Source organism: Malania oleifera, chromosome 2, assembly GCF_029873635.1.
Source record: "Malania oleifera isolate guangnan ecotype guangnan chromosome 2, ASM2987363v1, whole genome shotgun sequence".
Lineage (NCBI taxonomy): Eukaryota > Viridiplantae > Streptophyta > Magnoliopsida > Santalales > Ximeniaceae > Malania > Malania oleifera.
Window position 1 is genome coordinate 3,459,231 of NC_080418.1, and position 17,138 is coordinate 3,476,368.

General features: G+C 37.9%; 1 protein-coding gene across 4 annotated transcripts in view; it reads left to right on the top strand.

Annotated features, from left to right (window-relative positions):
- Positions 1-16,249, top strand: part of LOC131148522 (shewanella-like protein phosphatase 1) — a 42,703-nt gene extending 26,454 nt beyond the window's left edge. For 2 of the 4 annotated variants that reach the window (XM_058098269.1, XM_058098268.1), the window contains exon 9: positions 8,828-8,938. In XM_058098269.1, the coding sequence (XP_057954252.1) occupies positions 8,828-8,914 (87 nt within the window). In that variant the 3' untranslated portion in view covers positions 8,915-8,938. Of the gene's footprint in view, positions 1-8,827; positions 8,939-15,936 lie in introns of those variants that run through there. The other 2 variants (XM_058098271.1, XM_058098270.1) reach the window with 1 other exon arrangement.
- The last annotated feature ends 889 nt before the right edge of the window (positions 16,250-17,138 follow it).

Below are 17,138 nucleotides of genomic sequence, written 5' to 3' on the forward strand. Positions count from 1 at the left end.
GCCTCGCACCTCTGACTACTATCCAGGCAGTCGGCTGGACCCCCTACACTTCTAACCAGACAGTGTGGGTGCACATGGTCTAACTAGCAACGGTACCATGCTCACAATACACTGGTTCCTAGGGTTCTTAGAGCATATCATGCAATTTAGATAATAGAAATCATCATTTAAAATATCAATTCACATATATTTCTTGTTATTCCAAAAATCTTGCCCCCGGCCACAAAATACAATCCGGCATATAGCCATCAATTAAAACTCGGCCCTCGGCCGTCAAATAATAATCATAGCCCTTGGCCAATCAAATAACATCCTGTCATTGGCTGTTAGTTCAAACTCCTTCATTTCATAAACAGTTTCAGTATTTTCACAAGCATTTCCAGTATTTTACAAACAATTCAGTATTTCAAAATCCCAAATCCAGATATACAATAATCCATACGAATTAAATCATCTGTTACACGATTTTGCACATTTTAATATATCCATATAAACAAACAAACTTTCCACCGTTCATTTTATTAAAAAATACCATACCATATATCTTAAGTTTGTAAAATCCATTTCGAACGGTTGATTTTCAAAATAATATTTAAATTCCCAAATGAATAAATAAATAAATTTATATAAACATAACAATTAAATTGATTCAAATTTCATAAAATTACTGACTTAACTTAATCCCCTTACCCGATTCCTGAAAAAACTTGATAACACACTGGCTTACGCCCTTGGCATTCAAAAAACCCTAAGCCCTGAAATTCAAATTTCACTATATTATTCGTCACAATTCCTAAACTAACTTCTCCTAAAATTTTCCTAAGTTCTAAATACCCTAAATAACCCAATAAAAGTCTAAATTATCAAACTTACCCCCAATTTAGGATTGGTACCCCAATGCTCCAATTCGAAAACCCATTTTGGCTAGATTGTTGAGAATCTCCCCACGAGTCTCCTGTCAATTTCCGTTCGTTAATAGGGCTTATAGTTTAAAAGATATTGAGGTAAGTTTGAGATTTGGTCTTACCTCTGGAGATATGCCTACACCACTCCCACGACAGATCCGCTCCAGTAGAAATGTCGGTGGCGGCAAGCAAAGCCCAACGATATTTTCAGATTTTTGATTGGTCAAATATCGGAAACGAGATGGAGAAGAGTGGGAGAGATGAAGAATATTGGTCTTACCCCAGGAGATATGCCTACGCCGCTCCCATGGCAAATCCGCTCTAGTAGAAATGTCGGTGACAACGAGCAGAGCCCAACGGTATATTTGGATTTTTGATCGGCCAAATATCGGAAACAAGATGGAGAAGAGTGGGAGAGAGGAGACGAGGAGTGAACTGAGTGGGAGAGGCATCAATGGCATGTCTGAGATTTCAATCTCAGTGCCTGTGATCTCAATCCTGAGATTGAAACCTCAGGATTGTTTACTTTATATATATTATATATATTATTATAATATTATGTTATTATTATATTATATTATTTAATTAATAATAATTATTTATTTATTTTTAAAAATTTTATTTTTATTTTTAAAATTTTTAATTTTTATTTTTAAATTTTTATTTTTATTTTTATTTTTTTTTAGGATCACTACAAGCAAAGTGTATCAAATCTCAATATCAAATTAGTGTTTCAAAGATGTTAGCAATAGTATTCAAACGAACTCAAAAATATTTTTTCAAATGTATCTACCACAAGAGTTTTGTAAAATATTCTGCTCACAAAAAGAATGCTTAAGGAATCTTGCAATATCAATGCTAAGATCCTTAAGCTAATGAGAGGATTTTTCGTTAATGATCTTACTAATCTATTGCTAATTTGCACAAATGAGCCCCTATATATAGAAGTTGGCCAAATTATGACCGTTTAGGACATGTAGGGTATTATTAGGATTGTTTTAAAATATTTTAGCACAATTAATCCTGTTTAAAAAATTTAACTGCGGTAAAAGTAATTGTCCAACCCGAGAACACCAGTCAACCGAACTTGAGGTTTGGTTGACCAAGTAACAAAGTTCGGTCGACCGTGCAAAAAATGAACTAAGAGTTCGGTCAACCGAATTAAGGGTCTCAAGGGCGATTTTTCCAATTCCACACGGTTCGGTCAACTAGATGATTTTGAACTAGGTAGTTCGGTTGATCGAGCAGTTGGATTCTCCCACGTCGGGATTCGGTCGACCAGAGCGTTGCTCGTATTAATCTGGTCGGTTGATTGAGGAGTCAAACGTTGACCCGGTGGGAGTTCGGTCTACCAAGTTGTATGAACTTGGCATGGTACGGTCGACCGAACTATGGTCAAAATGTTGACCTCTGACTAGTTCAGTCGACCGAATGTTTTTATACATTTCGGTTCGGTCGACCGAATATGCATTTTTAATGCATTTCGGTTCCAATTCCCTTATACATTCACCCTATTCATATAAAAGCATATATGTTTATGCATGCATGTGGATCTTAGGGTCATTCTAGGTCTTTTTGAGCTTAAACCCTATTATGCATGATTATTAATTATTACAGACCATAATGCCTTAAATATTATAGACCCAATTAAAATAAAAAATATAACAGATAAATATTCTGGGTTTTATTTTCTTCAAGTCCATATGCATCATATAGAAATCTCTAATTGATCCTGCACACACACTCATCAAACATTAGGTACCAAGGTATTTGTTATAATCAAAATGGGATCTGACCTATAAGGTCAACAAAAATGCAACAAACAAATCAATCACAACTAGTAAACAAGAAATAACAAGCACAACAACAAGATTTACGTGGTTCGGCAAAGCCTACACCCACATAAGCAATGGCACAAGAATTTCTCTAAGAAAATATCAAAGTACACAATACACTTCACAAATGATCACTCTCACTATCAATACACACCCAGAATGACATATATAACAGTCCCTTGGAGGTTTTCATCCAATTATCCAACCACCCAAACGTTCAAATTCAAAATTCAAAAAACTGCTTGCAGCCCAGAACTACTCGTTGATGAGTACATGGGATTCGTCGATGAGTCAAAGATGACCACTCCTCGACAAGTATATCCTCTCGTCGACGAGTCTTTAACTCTGAGATTTTCTGGCTCTCAGTATCTACTCGTCGACGAGCACAGGGCACTCGTCAACGAGTCACTGCTGTGTTGCCCCTTTATGTTTTTCTTCCTTCTTTGTTTATGAAATCCAAAGTATGAAAGCCACACCATAAACAACAATCTCCACCTTGGCTATTATACGTCCCTTAGAAGAATCCCGAAAAACATGTCCAACTGCTTCACCTTGAACTTGAAAAGCTCGGTTGGGTTTGTCTTCCTTCTATCAATTGGAGACATGGAGTAAGTCCAAGCAATGCTTGAACTTTTCAAAAGTAACCAATTTCGTCAGAATATCCACTGCATTTTCAGACGTGTGAACCTTCTCCAACACAAGCTCACCTGAAGCAATCAATTCCCGAACCCTGTGGACCCTCACATCAATGTGCTTGGTTTTAGTATGGTATACCTGATTCTTCGCCATGTAAATGACACTCTGACTATTACAATGCAGCACCACTCCATCTTGCTGTAATCCCAGTTCTTTTACTAAACAGGTAAGCCATAAGGTTTCCTTTGCAGTTTCGGCAACTGCCATATATTTCGCCTCAGTTATGGACAACGCTACCAGAGATTGAACCATGGATTTCCAACATATAGGTCCTCTTACAAGGGTAAAGACATAACCCGTTGTACACCTTCTGTCATCTATATCTCCTGCATAGTCAGCATCAACAAACCCCATAACTGAAGGACAACCCTGTTGCTTGTCAAACATAATGCCATATCCCGATGTACCCCGTAAGTATCTGAAAATCCATTGACGGCTTCCCAATGCTGACTTCTTGGATTAGAGAGAAACTTACTCACTATGTTCACAACATGTGCCAAATTTGGTCTCGTACACACCATGTTATACATTAAACGCCCCACTGCACTAGCATAGGGAACTTTTGACATGTCTCTCGGATTTCCTCATTCGAACTTGGGCAATATGCAGTAGACAATTTAAAATGACTCGCTAGAGGTGTACACGCCGGTTTTGCATCAGCCATGCTAAACCTCTCCAACACTTTATACACATAACCGCCCTGAGATAGCCATAACGTCCCTGCAGTTCTGTTCCGGCGAATTTTCATCCCAAGTATTTTCTTGGCTGAACCAATATCCTTCATGTCAAATTCCTCATGCAACAGTTCCTTTAATTGATTCACCTCAGTTAAATCTTTTGCAGCTATCAACATGTCATCGACATACAATAACAAGAAAATAAGAGAACCGTCATCAAGTTTATTCATATATACGCAGTAGTCACACTCACACCTTTTGTAGCCAATCTTGATCATATAAGAATCAAATCTTTTATACCATTGCCTTGAAGAATCTGTAGAGAGATTTCTTCAATTTACAAGCTAAGTTTTCTTTCCCTGGTTCATTGAATCCTTTTGGCTGTACCATATAAATCTATTCCTCTAAATTACCATGAAGAAACGCCGTCTTCACATCTGTTTGTTCCAAATGAAGATCATAATGGGCTACCAAACCCAACACATTCCTGATCAAAGTATGTCGGACCACAGGTGAAAAGATCTCATCATAATCTATCCCCTTCTTCTGTGAGTATCCTTTTGCCACCAACCGTACCTTGAATTTCTCTCATTCCTTTTCTGAAATTGCCTCCTTCTTCCTATATACCCATTTGCAACCTATCGGTCTCTTCCCATATGGAAGCTCCACCAAATCCCAAGTTTGGTTTTTATGAAGTGATTCCATCTCTTTGATCATTGCTCCCATCCACCTACATTTTTCCTGGCCGTGCACTGCCTCTTGAAATGTAGTTGGATCGTTGTAACTAGTAAGAAAAGCATAAGAAACTAACTCTTCAAATTCATACCTTGGTGGAGGTCTAATAGTGCGTCTAGATCTCCGTATAGGAATATCGTCAACTTGCTGGTTTCTCGAGCTTGAGCTCCCTGCAACCATAAGACCATGATAATTTTCGTTGCCCTGAGCTTCCAACTCCACTTGCACAACATGTTCATCACTATCCCAGCTTTCTGGCTCCTGTTTCTGTTCATCACTATCTTGAGTACGCTTCACCATAGCCTTCTCATCAAAGACTACATCCCTACTGATCACCACCTTGTTTGCCACTGGGTCCTACAACTTGTATCCCTTTACACCTTTCGGATATCTCAAAAAAATGCAACGACGAGATTTTGGGTCAAGCTTAGACCTCTCCTCACTAGACACGTGAACATAGGCTGGACACCAGAATACTTTCAATCTGGAGTAGTCTACTGCATTTTCCGTCCATACCTCTTCTGCCACTTTACCCTCTAGTGACACCCTTGATGACCGATTTATCATAAAACAAGTCATACTAATTGCTTCGGCCCAGAAGTTCTTCGGTAGCCCTGCATTAAGCTTGAGACATCAAACTCTTTTAGCCAGAGTCTGGTTTATCCTTTCAGCTACACCATTTTGTTAAGGTGTCCGGCGAACGGTAAAATGTCTCTTAGTGCCCTGCTGCTCACAAAACTCCATAAATCGAGAATCAGCGTACTCGGTCTTATTATCCAACCTCAAGTATTTGATTCTCCTCCCCGTTTGGTTTTCCACTTTAGCCTTCCAAATCTTGAACTTGGCAAACGTATTAGACTTATGCCGCATGAAGTATACCCAGACTTTCCGTGAGTAATCATCAATAAAACTCACATAATACACATGTCCACCCTTTGATGCAACTTTAACTGGGTCCTAAATATCGGAATGCACATAATCAAGAATACCTTTCGTTTTGTGAACAACTGACCTGAATTTTGCTCTGTTTTGTTCTCCAAGTACACAAATTTTGCAAAAATCAAGATGACATGATTTCAAATCCTTTAAGAGTTTCCTCTTGTGTAATTCTTTCATACCATGTTCCCCCATATGCCCAAAATGCATATGTCACAAGATGGTCTCATCAGATTCAGCATCTACGGCTGCAGCTCCACCTACAACTATAGTTCCCTGCAATGTGTAGATATTCCCATATAATTTTCGCCCTTTCATCACCGTCAGATTTCCTTTCCAAACTTTCATACCTCCACCTTCGGACTTATAATTGAAACCATTACAATCCAAAGTGTCAAGTGATATCAAACTCTTCCTCAACTCCGGTATATGTCTTACATTGTTCAAGGTTCTCACAGCACCATCAAACATTTTTATCTTAACACTTCCTATGCCAATGATCTTACAAAAAACATCATTACCCATAAGAACTGAACCTAAATTTACTAACTTGTAAGTGCTGAACCACTCCTTGTTTGGAGTCATATGATAAGAACAAGCCGAGTCAAGTATCTAAGAGTCCGTAAGGTTATCCGACCCCAATGAAACTGAAAGAACATCACCATCGCTGCAAACTGAACCTCCTTCTTGAACCACATTCGCTGATTTCGAAATCCTCTCATGCTTTTCGGCATTTCCCTTCTTTCAATCCGGACACTCTGGTTTCACATGCCCCTTTTTACCGCATTTATAACACCGGATTTCCTTTTTCTTCTTGGATTGATTGCGGGATTTCTGACTTGACCCACTTTTGAACTTTCCTTTGCCACGCTCATTATGACCTTTCACCACAAGTCCTTCTCCTTCATCACATATTTTCAGCCTTTGATGAAAATTCAGCAATGCACTTGTTACCTCTTCTAGATCAAGAGTCTCTTTTCCCTACGTAAGAGTGGTAACTAGATTTTCATAGGTATGAGTTGACGGCAAGGAGTTCAACAACATCAAAGCTTTGTCATCTTCATCAAACTTAATATCAACTCTCATCAAATCACTTATAATTTGATTGAAGGCATTGATATGTTGGTATAAGTTTGATCCTTCGTCCATCTTAAGCCAATAAAGACGCTGCTTAAGAAAAAGTTTATTGTTGAGTGATTTGCACATGTACCGTCTTTCCAACTTTTGCCATATAGCCGCTGGAGAATCCTCTTCCATCACACAATAGAGCACTTCGTCAGCCAAACACAAGCGTATTGTAGAAGCGGACTTTGCTTTCAAATCTCCCCATGTTTCCTCATCCATTCTATCCGGTTGAACATCAAATAGAGTCTTAGCCATTCCTTGTTGCACAAGAATATCCTTGACTCACCTTTGCCATAAACCAAAATTTCCGGTTCCATCGAATTTGACAATGTCAAATCTTGCCGAAGATGATCCCGATGCCATAACAACAATCTCTTTGATAACAATTTGTTGTGAATAATGATCGGATAAAGGATGCACAGCGGAATAAAATGCAACAAGCAAATCAATCACAACCAGTAAACAAGAAATAACAAGCACAACAACAAGATTTACGTGGTTTGGCAAAGCCTACATCGACGGAAGTAATGACACAAGAATTTCACTAAGGAAATATCAAAGTACATAATACACTTCACAAATGATTACTCTCACTATCAATGCATGCCCAAAATGACATATATAACAGTCCCTCGGAGGTTTCCCCCAAATTACCCAACCACCCCAACGTTCAAATTCAAAATTCAAAAAACTGCTCGCAGCCCAGAACTACTCGTCGACAAGTACAAGGGATTTTTCGGCAAGTCAAAGATGACCACTCGTCGACTAGTTTATCCTCTCGTCGATGAGTCTTTAACTCTGAGATTTTCTGGCTCTTGGTATCTATTCGTCGACGAGTGAGATTTTCTGGCTCTTGGTATCTATTCGTCGACGAGCACAAGGCACTCGTCGACGAGTCATTGTTGTGCTGCCCCTTCATGTTTTTCTTCCTTTTTTGTTTATGAAATCCAAAGTATAAGAGCCACACCATAAACAACACACTGGATATTTTAGAAAATCTTGAGAACTTAGTCACATTCAGTTACTACAAATTACATGGGAGACTATGCTCTTGATTCTAAGCTTTTCCAAATGGAGGGATAGAATTCTCATGTTTCCATGCATTATCTGTTCTATGCATGTATAAGGGAGATTCCTCACCTTGGTTCCCATTTTTATTTTTATTTTTAAGTATCCTCATAAAAATATTAGTTAAATAGAAAACTAATGGAATATAGGAAAATACTAATGTCTATGACTATTTATGCTAACACATTAAAATCCATTAAATGATTCATAATTAATTCAGTACTACCTATAACTCTTTCTCAAGTGTCCACTTTTTACCTTATTAGAATATCATTGACTAATGTTAAAAAGAGTTTAATTAAATTGCAAAAATAAATTGAACTAAAAAAATGTAGAATCAATTAATTTTATTAACAAATCAAATATAGAAATATTGCACACACCTCGCATGTGTTGAAGAATACTTTCTAAATGTCACATGATGTTACGATTTATGTCGCCTATTACATCTTTTCATCTAATGAGGTGCATTAGATTTCACAATGGAAATGAAATTATGTCATTGTGTTTCATATATTATTTTAAACAAATATATGTGCTTAATTCATGTTTTGCACTTGATGATATTTGGGTATTAAGAATGACAAAGTTTACCTTTTAGCCATCGGACTTGATGATTTTAAGAATGAACAAATGTTCTTTGCACCTAAGCATTTTTATTTTGTAATTTGTGTAAGAGGGAATTTTGCTTCTAAATGCATGCAAAATGAAATGGAATGATTTCAAAACCATGAGACATGAGGGGAAAAAAAAAGAACCTTTAGTGTTTTCTGTCAAAGCATCAGTTTCCATTCATTCTTCATAAATAGGGCTAATGTTGATGGTGCTTAAATTTTGACTTGTTTATCAGGTTCTTGAAATAAGAGACAATATGGCAAGAGTTATAAGGGGTAAAAGGGACACATTTAGTGAACTTCAGGTTGTTGACTACACATAAAGTCTGATGAATGAACGACAAGGTATAATGCACATGGTGTTGCTCTTTTATTCAACAATCATTGTTCTATTGTATTCTCTTCTCGTAAAAAATTAAACATAAGTTCCTTCAAAGCTTGTCTTGCATATAATGCTCGTCTCACTTCTGTTCTTTGGCTTCATTTGGATGGTGTATTTCAAAAAGCTCTAGAATTCTGAAAAATAATATTATTTTTGTTAGCTAAACATAGCTTGGAAAGAATGAATAAATGATTGATTGTTATATTTCCTCTTGGCCTCAAAGGACTCTATTTATACAATTTGGATCACATATTCACATGGGCTAATTACATACAAGGTAAATTTTGCACACATGTATCACATGGACTAATTCATACACTCTATGTACACATTTATTCATACATGGTATGTAAACACATGTATCTTGCTAACCCCCCCCTCAAACTCAAGGAGATAAAGAGACCAACTTAAGTTTGGAAACTAACTGCTGAAAACGACTAAGGATAGGGCACTTAGAGAGCAATGGCGCAAATTTGAGATCGAAAGAGGTGCATGCGGAGTTAGGCAGCTTAGGAGCAGATTTGAGCCTAGAGAAGGGAGCAAGGATCCTGAAGCATATCTGAACCCGAAGAGGTGAGCAAGGAGCTAGGTGCATATGTGAGCTTGGAAAGGTGAGCAAGGAGCTAGGAGCATATCTGAGCTTGGAGAAGTGAGCAAGGAGTTAGGGGCGAATGTAAGCAAGGAGAGTAAGGAACTAAGAGCAAATCTGAGCAAGGAGAGGAGAGCAAAGAGTTTGTGCAAATTTGAGCCTAAAGAGATGAGTAAGGAGTTAGGCAACCTATAATGACATGTGCAAGTGGTGATGATGGGGTGCACGAGAAGTGGTGTTGGTGTACGTGGTGGTTGAAAGAAAGATCCTTTGGACAATGGGAGATCTTCCTGTTGATGCGCAACGATTTTAATCTTCCGATCAACAAAATAAATAGCACAAAGAACATTCCTAGAAAAAATGTAGACGAGAGATTTTACGTGGTTCGGCAAGATTGCTTACGTCCACAAAGCGTGCACCTGGAGAAGAATCCATTATGGAACGATAGCACTACAAGATCTGATCAGAATCTCCCCGATCCCAGATCCCCTGTACATCCCTTCACCTGTCAAACTAGTGAAGAAAAAATTTTCCTAGAGGGAAAGCCCCCTCTAGTTCTCCTTAGACAAAATGACAAGAAATACATTCTTTTTCCCATGACTTACAAACATATATATGACACCACACAATCGTTGGATTTAGAGACGATTCAACGACTGTGATAAAAGCCACAATAAATAAATAAATAAATAAAAACATATTTTTTAACAATCTTCACCTTAGCTTTTAATCACGGCCAAGCACAACATTCCATCTCGACATCCTGGGATGCTCTGTCAACAATCAACAAGAGACTACATTAACTAAGTCCAGACAGTGCTTGAACTTAGCTAATGTAACAAACTTCGTGAGCATATCTGCAGCATTTCCATCTGTGTGGATCTTCAATAACTGGAACTTACCACTTTCAACTCAACCTCTAACTACAAGCATAAGGATCACACATACACTACTGTTAAGCAATTTGAAGTAAACACAACTGTCATAACTACCTGTCTAACATACCCAACCCTCAACATATAAGAATCAAACCTCTTATACCATTGCCTAGGAGATTGTTTTAAACCATAAAGAAACCTATTCAACTTACATAGCAGGTGTTCTTTACCTTGTTCCATAAACCCCTTCGGTTGCTCCATAAAGATATCTTCCTCCAACTCACCATGAAGGAAAGCTGTCTTTACATCTATGTTCTAGATCTAAATCATGCATGACAACCAATGCTACCAAGGATCTAATAGAAGCATGCTTAACAACAGGAGAAAAGATTTCATTATAATCTATACCTTCTTCTGTTTGTATCCTTTTGCTACTAACCTGGCCTTATATTTTATTCCTTCTGATTCTAAAGTAGGTTCTTTATTTTTGAAAACCCACTTACAACCAATCAGCTTCCTGTCCTTGGGCTTTTGAACCAACACTCAAGTGTTATTCTTATGAAGAGACTCCATCTCCTCAACCATGGCTCCAAGCTAACTATCTCGTTCAGAACTCCGAATTGCTTCCTGAAAATCAGAAGGATCTCCACTACTAGTAATCAGAGCAAATGCAACTAAGTCCTCAAACCCATACCTGATCGGAGGCGTAACATTCCTCCTTTCTCTGCTGGTGGTTAGCCCTGTAGGCTCATGTCTATCACCTGTTTGAGAAATTTCCTGAGGAACTAGAGCCTGTCTCACTGTATCTTGTGCAACAGAATCAACAACAGTAGTCTAAGTATTACCCATACCTGAATTCTGAATACTGTCCAGCTCCACCTGAATAGGTAGTCCCGTTGAATCAGAGTCCACCTTCTTATCAGTATTCTCTTTCAACATGGCTTCCTCATCGAAGATCACATCCCTGCTAATGATCACCTTCCGTGCCATAGGGTCCCACAACTGGTATTTCTTCACTCCTTGGAAACCAAGAAATACGCACGGTTTGGATTTAGAGTCCAACTTTGATTTTTCCTGTTCTTGCACATGCACATACAATGGACAACCAAATATTCTCAACAGAGAGTAATCTACTGGCTTACCTATCCATACCTCCTCAGGAATCTTTGCTTCAATAGCTGTAGAAGGAGACCTGTTTGCCAGGTAGCATGTCATACTCACTGCTTCTGCCCAGAATGACTTAGGCAGATTAGCCTGAATCCTCATACATCTTGCCCTCTCTAGTAATGTTCTATTCATCCTTTTAGCTACCTCATTTTGCCGTGGCCCATGTGGAACTGTATAGTGCCTAGTGATCCCCTCTTCCTTACAGAAGTCAATTAACTAGCTATTTTTGTACTCCAGTCCATTGTCAGATCTCAAAAACTTCACCTGTTTCCTTGTTTTTTTTTTCTACTTGAGTTTTCCATTCCCTGAACTTATTGAATACCTCACTCCCGTGCTTCAGAAAATACACTCAGACTTTCCTGTAAAAGTCACCAATAAATGAGACAAAATAAATAGCACCACTGTGAGACTGTACCTGTACTGGACCCCATACATCTGAATGAATGTACTCCAGCACCTCCTTGCTCGTATGCTTTCCTGTTTTGAAACTCACCCTGCGTTGTTTACCAAACAAACAGTATTTACAGAACTTAAGCTTATAACAAGAATTACCTCCTAGTAAGTTCCGCCTGTGTAGCTCCTGCAAACCACGCTTACTCATGTGACCTAGTCTCATATGCCATGGGGTAGCATCATCTGTATTTGTATGTGAAGAGGTACTAGCTGCAACTCCACTCATCACTGTGCTACCCACCAGAGTGTACAAATTGTTCCTCAGATGACCATTACTACCAGTGAATCTCTAACCACTTTCAGCACACAATCCCTAACTGAAAAAGAGAAACCATTACTGTTCAAAGAGCCTAAGGAAATCAGATTCTTTTTCAGATCTGGAACATGCCTCACATCCCTAATGGTTCTAACCATACATTAAACATCATGATTCTGACCATTCCAATACCAAGAATACCACAGGAAGCATCATTACCCATCAACACCGTCTCTCCAGAGATTGGTTCATAGGAGTCAAACCAGTCCCTGTATGGACACATATGATATGAGCACACCGAATCCAAAGTCTAGGTATCTGCTAAGTAACTGGAACCTGTAGTAACAGCCAAAAGATCCCCATCAAAAACTGATGAACTGCTCTTCACTACAGTAGCCTGCTTAGTCTTCTTCCTGTTCTTTTCCTATAAATCTCTTTTCCTCCTTAGACAGGCCTTCTTCATATGCCCTTCTTTCCCACAATAAAAACAATCACTCCTCCAGTTCCCATTCTTACCCTTGGACTTGGATCAAGATTTCCCTCGATTCCAATTACCCCTGCTAGAACTCCTACCCCGTTGTTGGCTAGACTCACCCTTAGCCACCAACCCTTCTCCATGTCCTGGATAATTTGGTTTGTTAAAATTCTCACTCTCCAGAATGGCAGTAGTCACCTCATCAATTGTAAGAGTCTCCTTACCTAGCAGTAGTGTGGTTTTCAAAGTTTCAAGTGAACTAGGAAGCGAATACAACAGAATCAGTGTTTTATCTTTCTCCTTAATTTTTACCTCAATACTCAACAACTGCGTGATTATTTTATTGAAATAATTGAGGTGGTCTCTGACTTCTGTGCCCTCAGTCATCCTCAACTGATACAATTGTTTCTTCAAATATAGTCTATTAACTAAGGACTTAGACATATAAATATTCTCCAATTTTTTCCAAAGCTCAACTGGTGATGTTTCATTCAACACATTGTATTTAATTTCTGGAGCTAAACTTAAGCGAATGGTACTAACGCTTTCATTTCCAGCTCCTCCCACTGATCATCTGACATGGTCTCTGGCTTCTTCTCTTTCCCATACAATGCTTTAATCAGTCCCTATTGGACCAACACATCCTTCACAGTGCTCTGCCACAAACTGAAATTATTTTTTCCATTAAAGGACTCCACCTCGAACTTGGCCGTCGAAGTATTCGCCATTTAAAAAAAAAAAATTTCTCTCTCCTTTTTTTTCTCTCTCCTCTAATGTCAACACCTGTCGGGATGACGTCAGCGTGATGTCAGCGCTCCATAGGGAGGATCCGCGCCTCGACCCGACCCGTTCCGCTCGACGCGGATCCCTGATCCACTGCACGTGCGACCTGCACATGTTGTAGCCGACCCGAATGCTGACCCGCGCCTTGACCCGACGGGTTTCGCTTGGATCCAACCCGCAACCCAGCCTCATGACCCTCGTGTCAACCCATTGCGTTCCGTACCCGACCCGATTCTGAATTTGGGTCTTTCACCCAATTCTGGCACTGTTCATCATGTTCTTCATCCGTGAAAATTTCATTTTTCCTTTCGAATTTTTTTTTTTTCACACTTTCAATTGAAAAATGATCCTCCTTCAATTGAAAAAATTCTGAAATAATTTTCAGACACCTAATCTGAATTCGCGTACCACAATCCGATTTTTCAATTGAAAAATTTCGGAATAATTTTTCGGCACCTGATTTGAATCTGCGTACCTCAATCCGATTTGAACGAACCGCTTTGATTTTGAGCACTCCCGTGGAAAAACTATAGATCCAAAAAATTTCTTTCGATCTGATCTGATCTATCAGATTTGCACCTAATCGAAACTGTGCTCTGATACCACTTGTTGACACGCAACGATTTAATCTTCCGATCAACAAAAAAAATAGCACAAGGAACATTCACAGAAAAAATGTAGACGAGAGATTTAATGTGGTTCGGCAAGATTGCCTACGTCCACGAAGCGTGCACCTGGAGAAAAATCCACTATGAAACGATAGCAGTACAAGATCTGATCAGACTCTCCTCGATCCCAGATCCCCTGTACACCCCTTCACCTGTCAAACCATGAAGAAAAAATCTTCCTAGAGAGAAAGCCTCCTTTAGCTCTCCTTGGATAAAATGAAGAGCAATACACTCTTTTTTCCATGGCTTACAAACATATATATATATATGACACCACACAACCGTTGGATTTAGAGACGATCCAACGGCTGTGATAAAAGCTACTCTAAATAAATAAATAAAACATATTTTTTAACACTTCCCTAGTAGTGGAGCACCAATATTGACAAAGGAATGACAATGACAAGCAGCAACAATGTGGGGAAGCACCTGCCGTGGTGGAGGATTGGCAACCATGGCTCTGATACCATGTGAGCTAAACATAGATTGGAAAGAATGAAAGAATGAATGATTGTTATGTTTTCTCTTGGTCTTAAATGACTATTTATACAAGTTGGATCACATAGCTAATTACATACAAGGTAGATTTTACACACATGTATCACATAGGCTAATCCATACGTGGTATGTACATATGGTTAATTCTTACATGGTATGTAAACACATGATCTTGCTGACAATTTAATTCCCATAGCTGCAAAATTTTCCTGGAGTTTTAAATGCGATGTTTGGCTAGCCTAAAAGAGAAATTATAATTTCCTATTTAGCATTTTAAATCCAATCACAGCTAAGGACTGGATGAGTGATTTTTTTTAAGTGACAACTATTTAGATGTCATTTGGAAAGGGGATTTGTGCTGTTGAAATAATTTATTTGCAGTTTATCCAAACAAAGAATTTGTTAAATTTGAATTTCAAAAACCTCTTGCAATCAAATCACTCTAGAAGTGCCATATCCAAAAGCACCCTAAGGCACCTTGTCTTTTTCCTTTTTGAGCGAAAATTTCCTAGTTCTTGCTGAAATTATGTCTGAAAAAACCTGGACATGCTTGGCTTCTGGAGTTGGTACTGCACATTTCAAGTTAGTACAAAATCTTATTCTAGGGGATGAATACTGGAACATTGAGGTCTCCAATCTCAACAAATTTCATAAAATTTCTTGAAGCATTTTGTTTATTTAAAATCTTAAAGCCTTTTCCGTCTTTTCTCAATATCTCTTTTGGGCATTTTGAAATTCAAAAGACTCTTCTCATTCCATTTTGATTTGCAGCTGCCCACAAGTGATTCTGTACGCTAAATATAATTATCTTATGTTTGGGAGCATCCAATTCAAACCTTGGATTTGGATTTGTATCAAATTTAAACAAAACCTAGTTTAAACTATATTGAGTTTCTTCCAAATCTGCACAAATCCAAATTCAAGTCTCGAAATCTAGGTTCCCAAACACTACCTTAATATAATTGGATATGACCTCCTGAGATGTTTGGGATGATATCCAGCAGATAAAGATGCATATTCATGTATTCCCATTCTTTCTATTGTGAGTCTTTCACAACTCCATATGCTTATGTTTCTTCAAAGATTTCAGTATTTATTTAAATTTCCTTTTATGCACCATTTTGGCTTTGACTATTTAGCTGAGGATCAAATGTAAATTTTAACTGCCTCTTTTGTATTGATTGTGTTCACTGCAGTGACTGGCACTTTTCTACTCTCGTTCTGCCCTACAACTTTGTATCGGTCATTTGCTGCCATCTGCAGAAAATGTATAGTGAACAGCTAACAAGACCGGGTTGGTTTTTGTGGTGGTTCATAGATGATTGGAAGAGAGGCAAATCAAAATCTGTTACCAAAACCAGAAAGCATGAATTGGTGATTTTATTGTGGGTCTTGCTTTATTTTGAATATAATTGTTCATACTCAAGATTGGAACATTTCCATCAATTTGTCAAACACAGAGCTAGTTGGATTTGAATAAGATCAATAGCATATGTTATTTATTGCGAAGAGATTTAGCATATTTTTCCTTTTGGTCACTTAATTTTTAAATAGTTTCTTGGTCATTGGATTTTTTTTTTCTTTCCCTAATGTGACTATTATACATTCTTGATCATTGCATCAGTCATTTTACTTTAACGGCATGTTTGGTTTGCAGAATGAAATGGGATAGGAGAGGAATGGAATGAAAATTTTGGTGGGATATATGACAAAATTAAGTGAAAATTTTCATTTTATTTCTTTCGATTCCATTTCATTCCTATGTACCAAACGTGTAGTAAAATCCTTGCAATTTCAATTCGTTAGTTGCTTAAGTTTTCCTAAATTGCAAGCGATCATTTTAGAGAATTTAGTGGGGATGTACATTTAACTCTAGTTTTAGCATAAAGATGATTGGATGGTGTAAAGTTGCAATTAACTGAGTTGATTTGAGCTTCAATATATTCAATCTTTTACGGTTTGATGAACCGAGCTTCAAAATTGTGCACGAGTTTGGTTACTTAATTAAACAATTTAAATTTAATTCTATTCAAATTTTGAACTTTAAAGTTAAACTCAAGAGATTAACACAAATAAACAACTTTTAGTGTTTTACCTGCACAATGAAAATTTGGTTAAAAGTTAATAATAAATATATAACTAGTGAGAACTTAAAGAGTAAAATAGGGTCAAGTTCATCTTATGACTAATCCTTTGAATGATATCATAAGTCAAATTTAAGCTTTATATAAAAGGGTACTCCAGTCTTACGTATGTAAGGTCCAAGAAAGAGACGGACCACAATGCGTTTATAGTACACATTTTTATTTTATACTTTTGCAAGAGGTTTCCATGCTTCGAACATGTGACTTCTAGGTCACATAAAAACAATTTTACCATTGCGCTAAGTTCTCCTTCA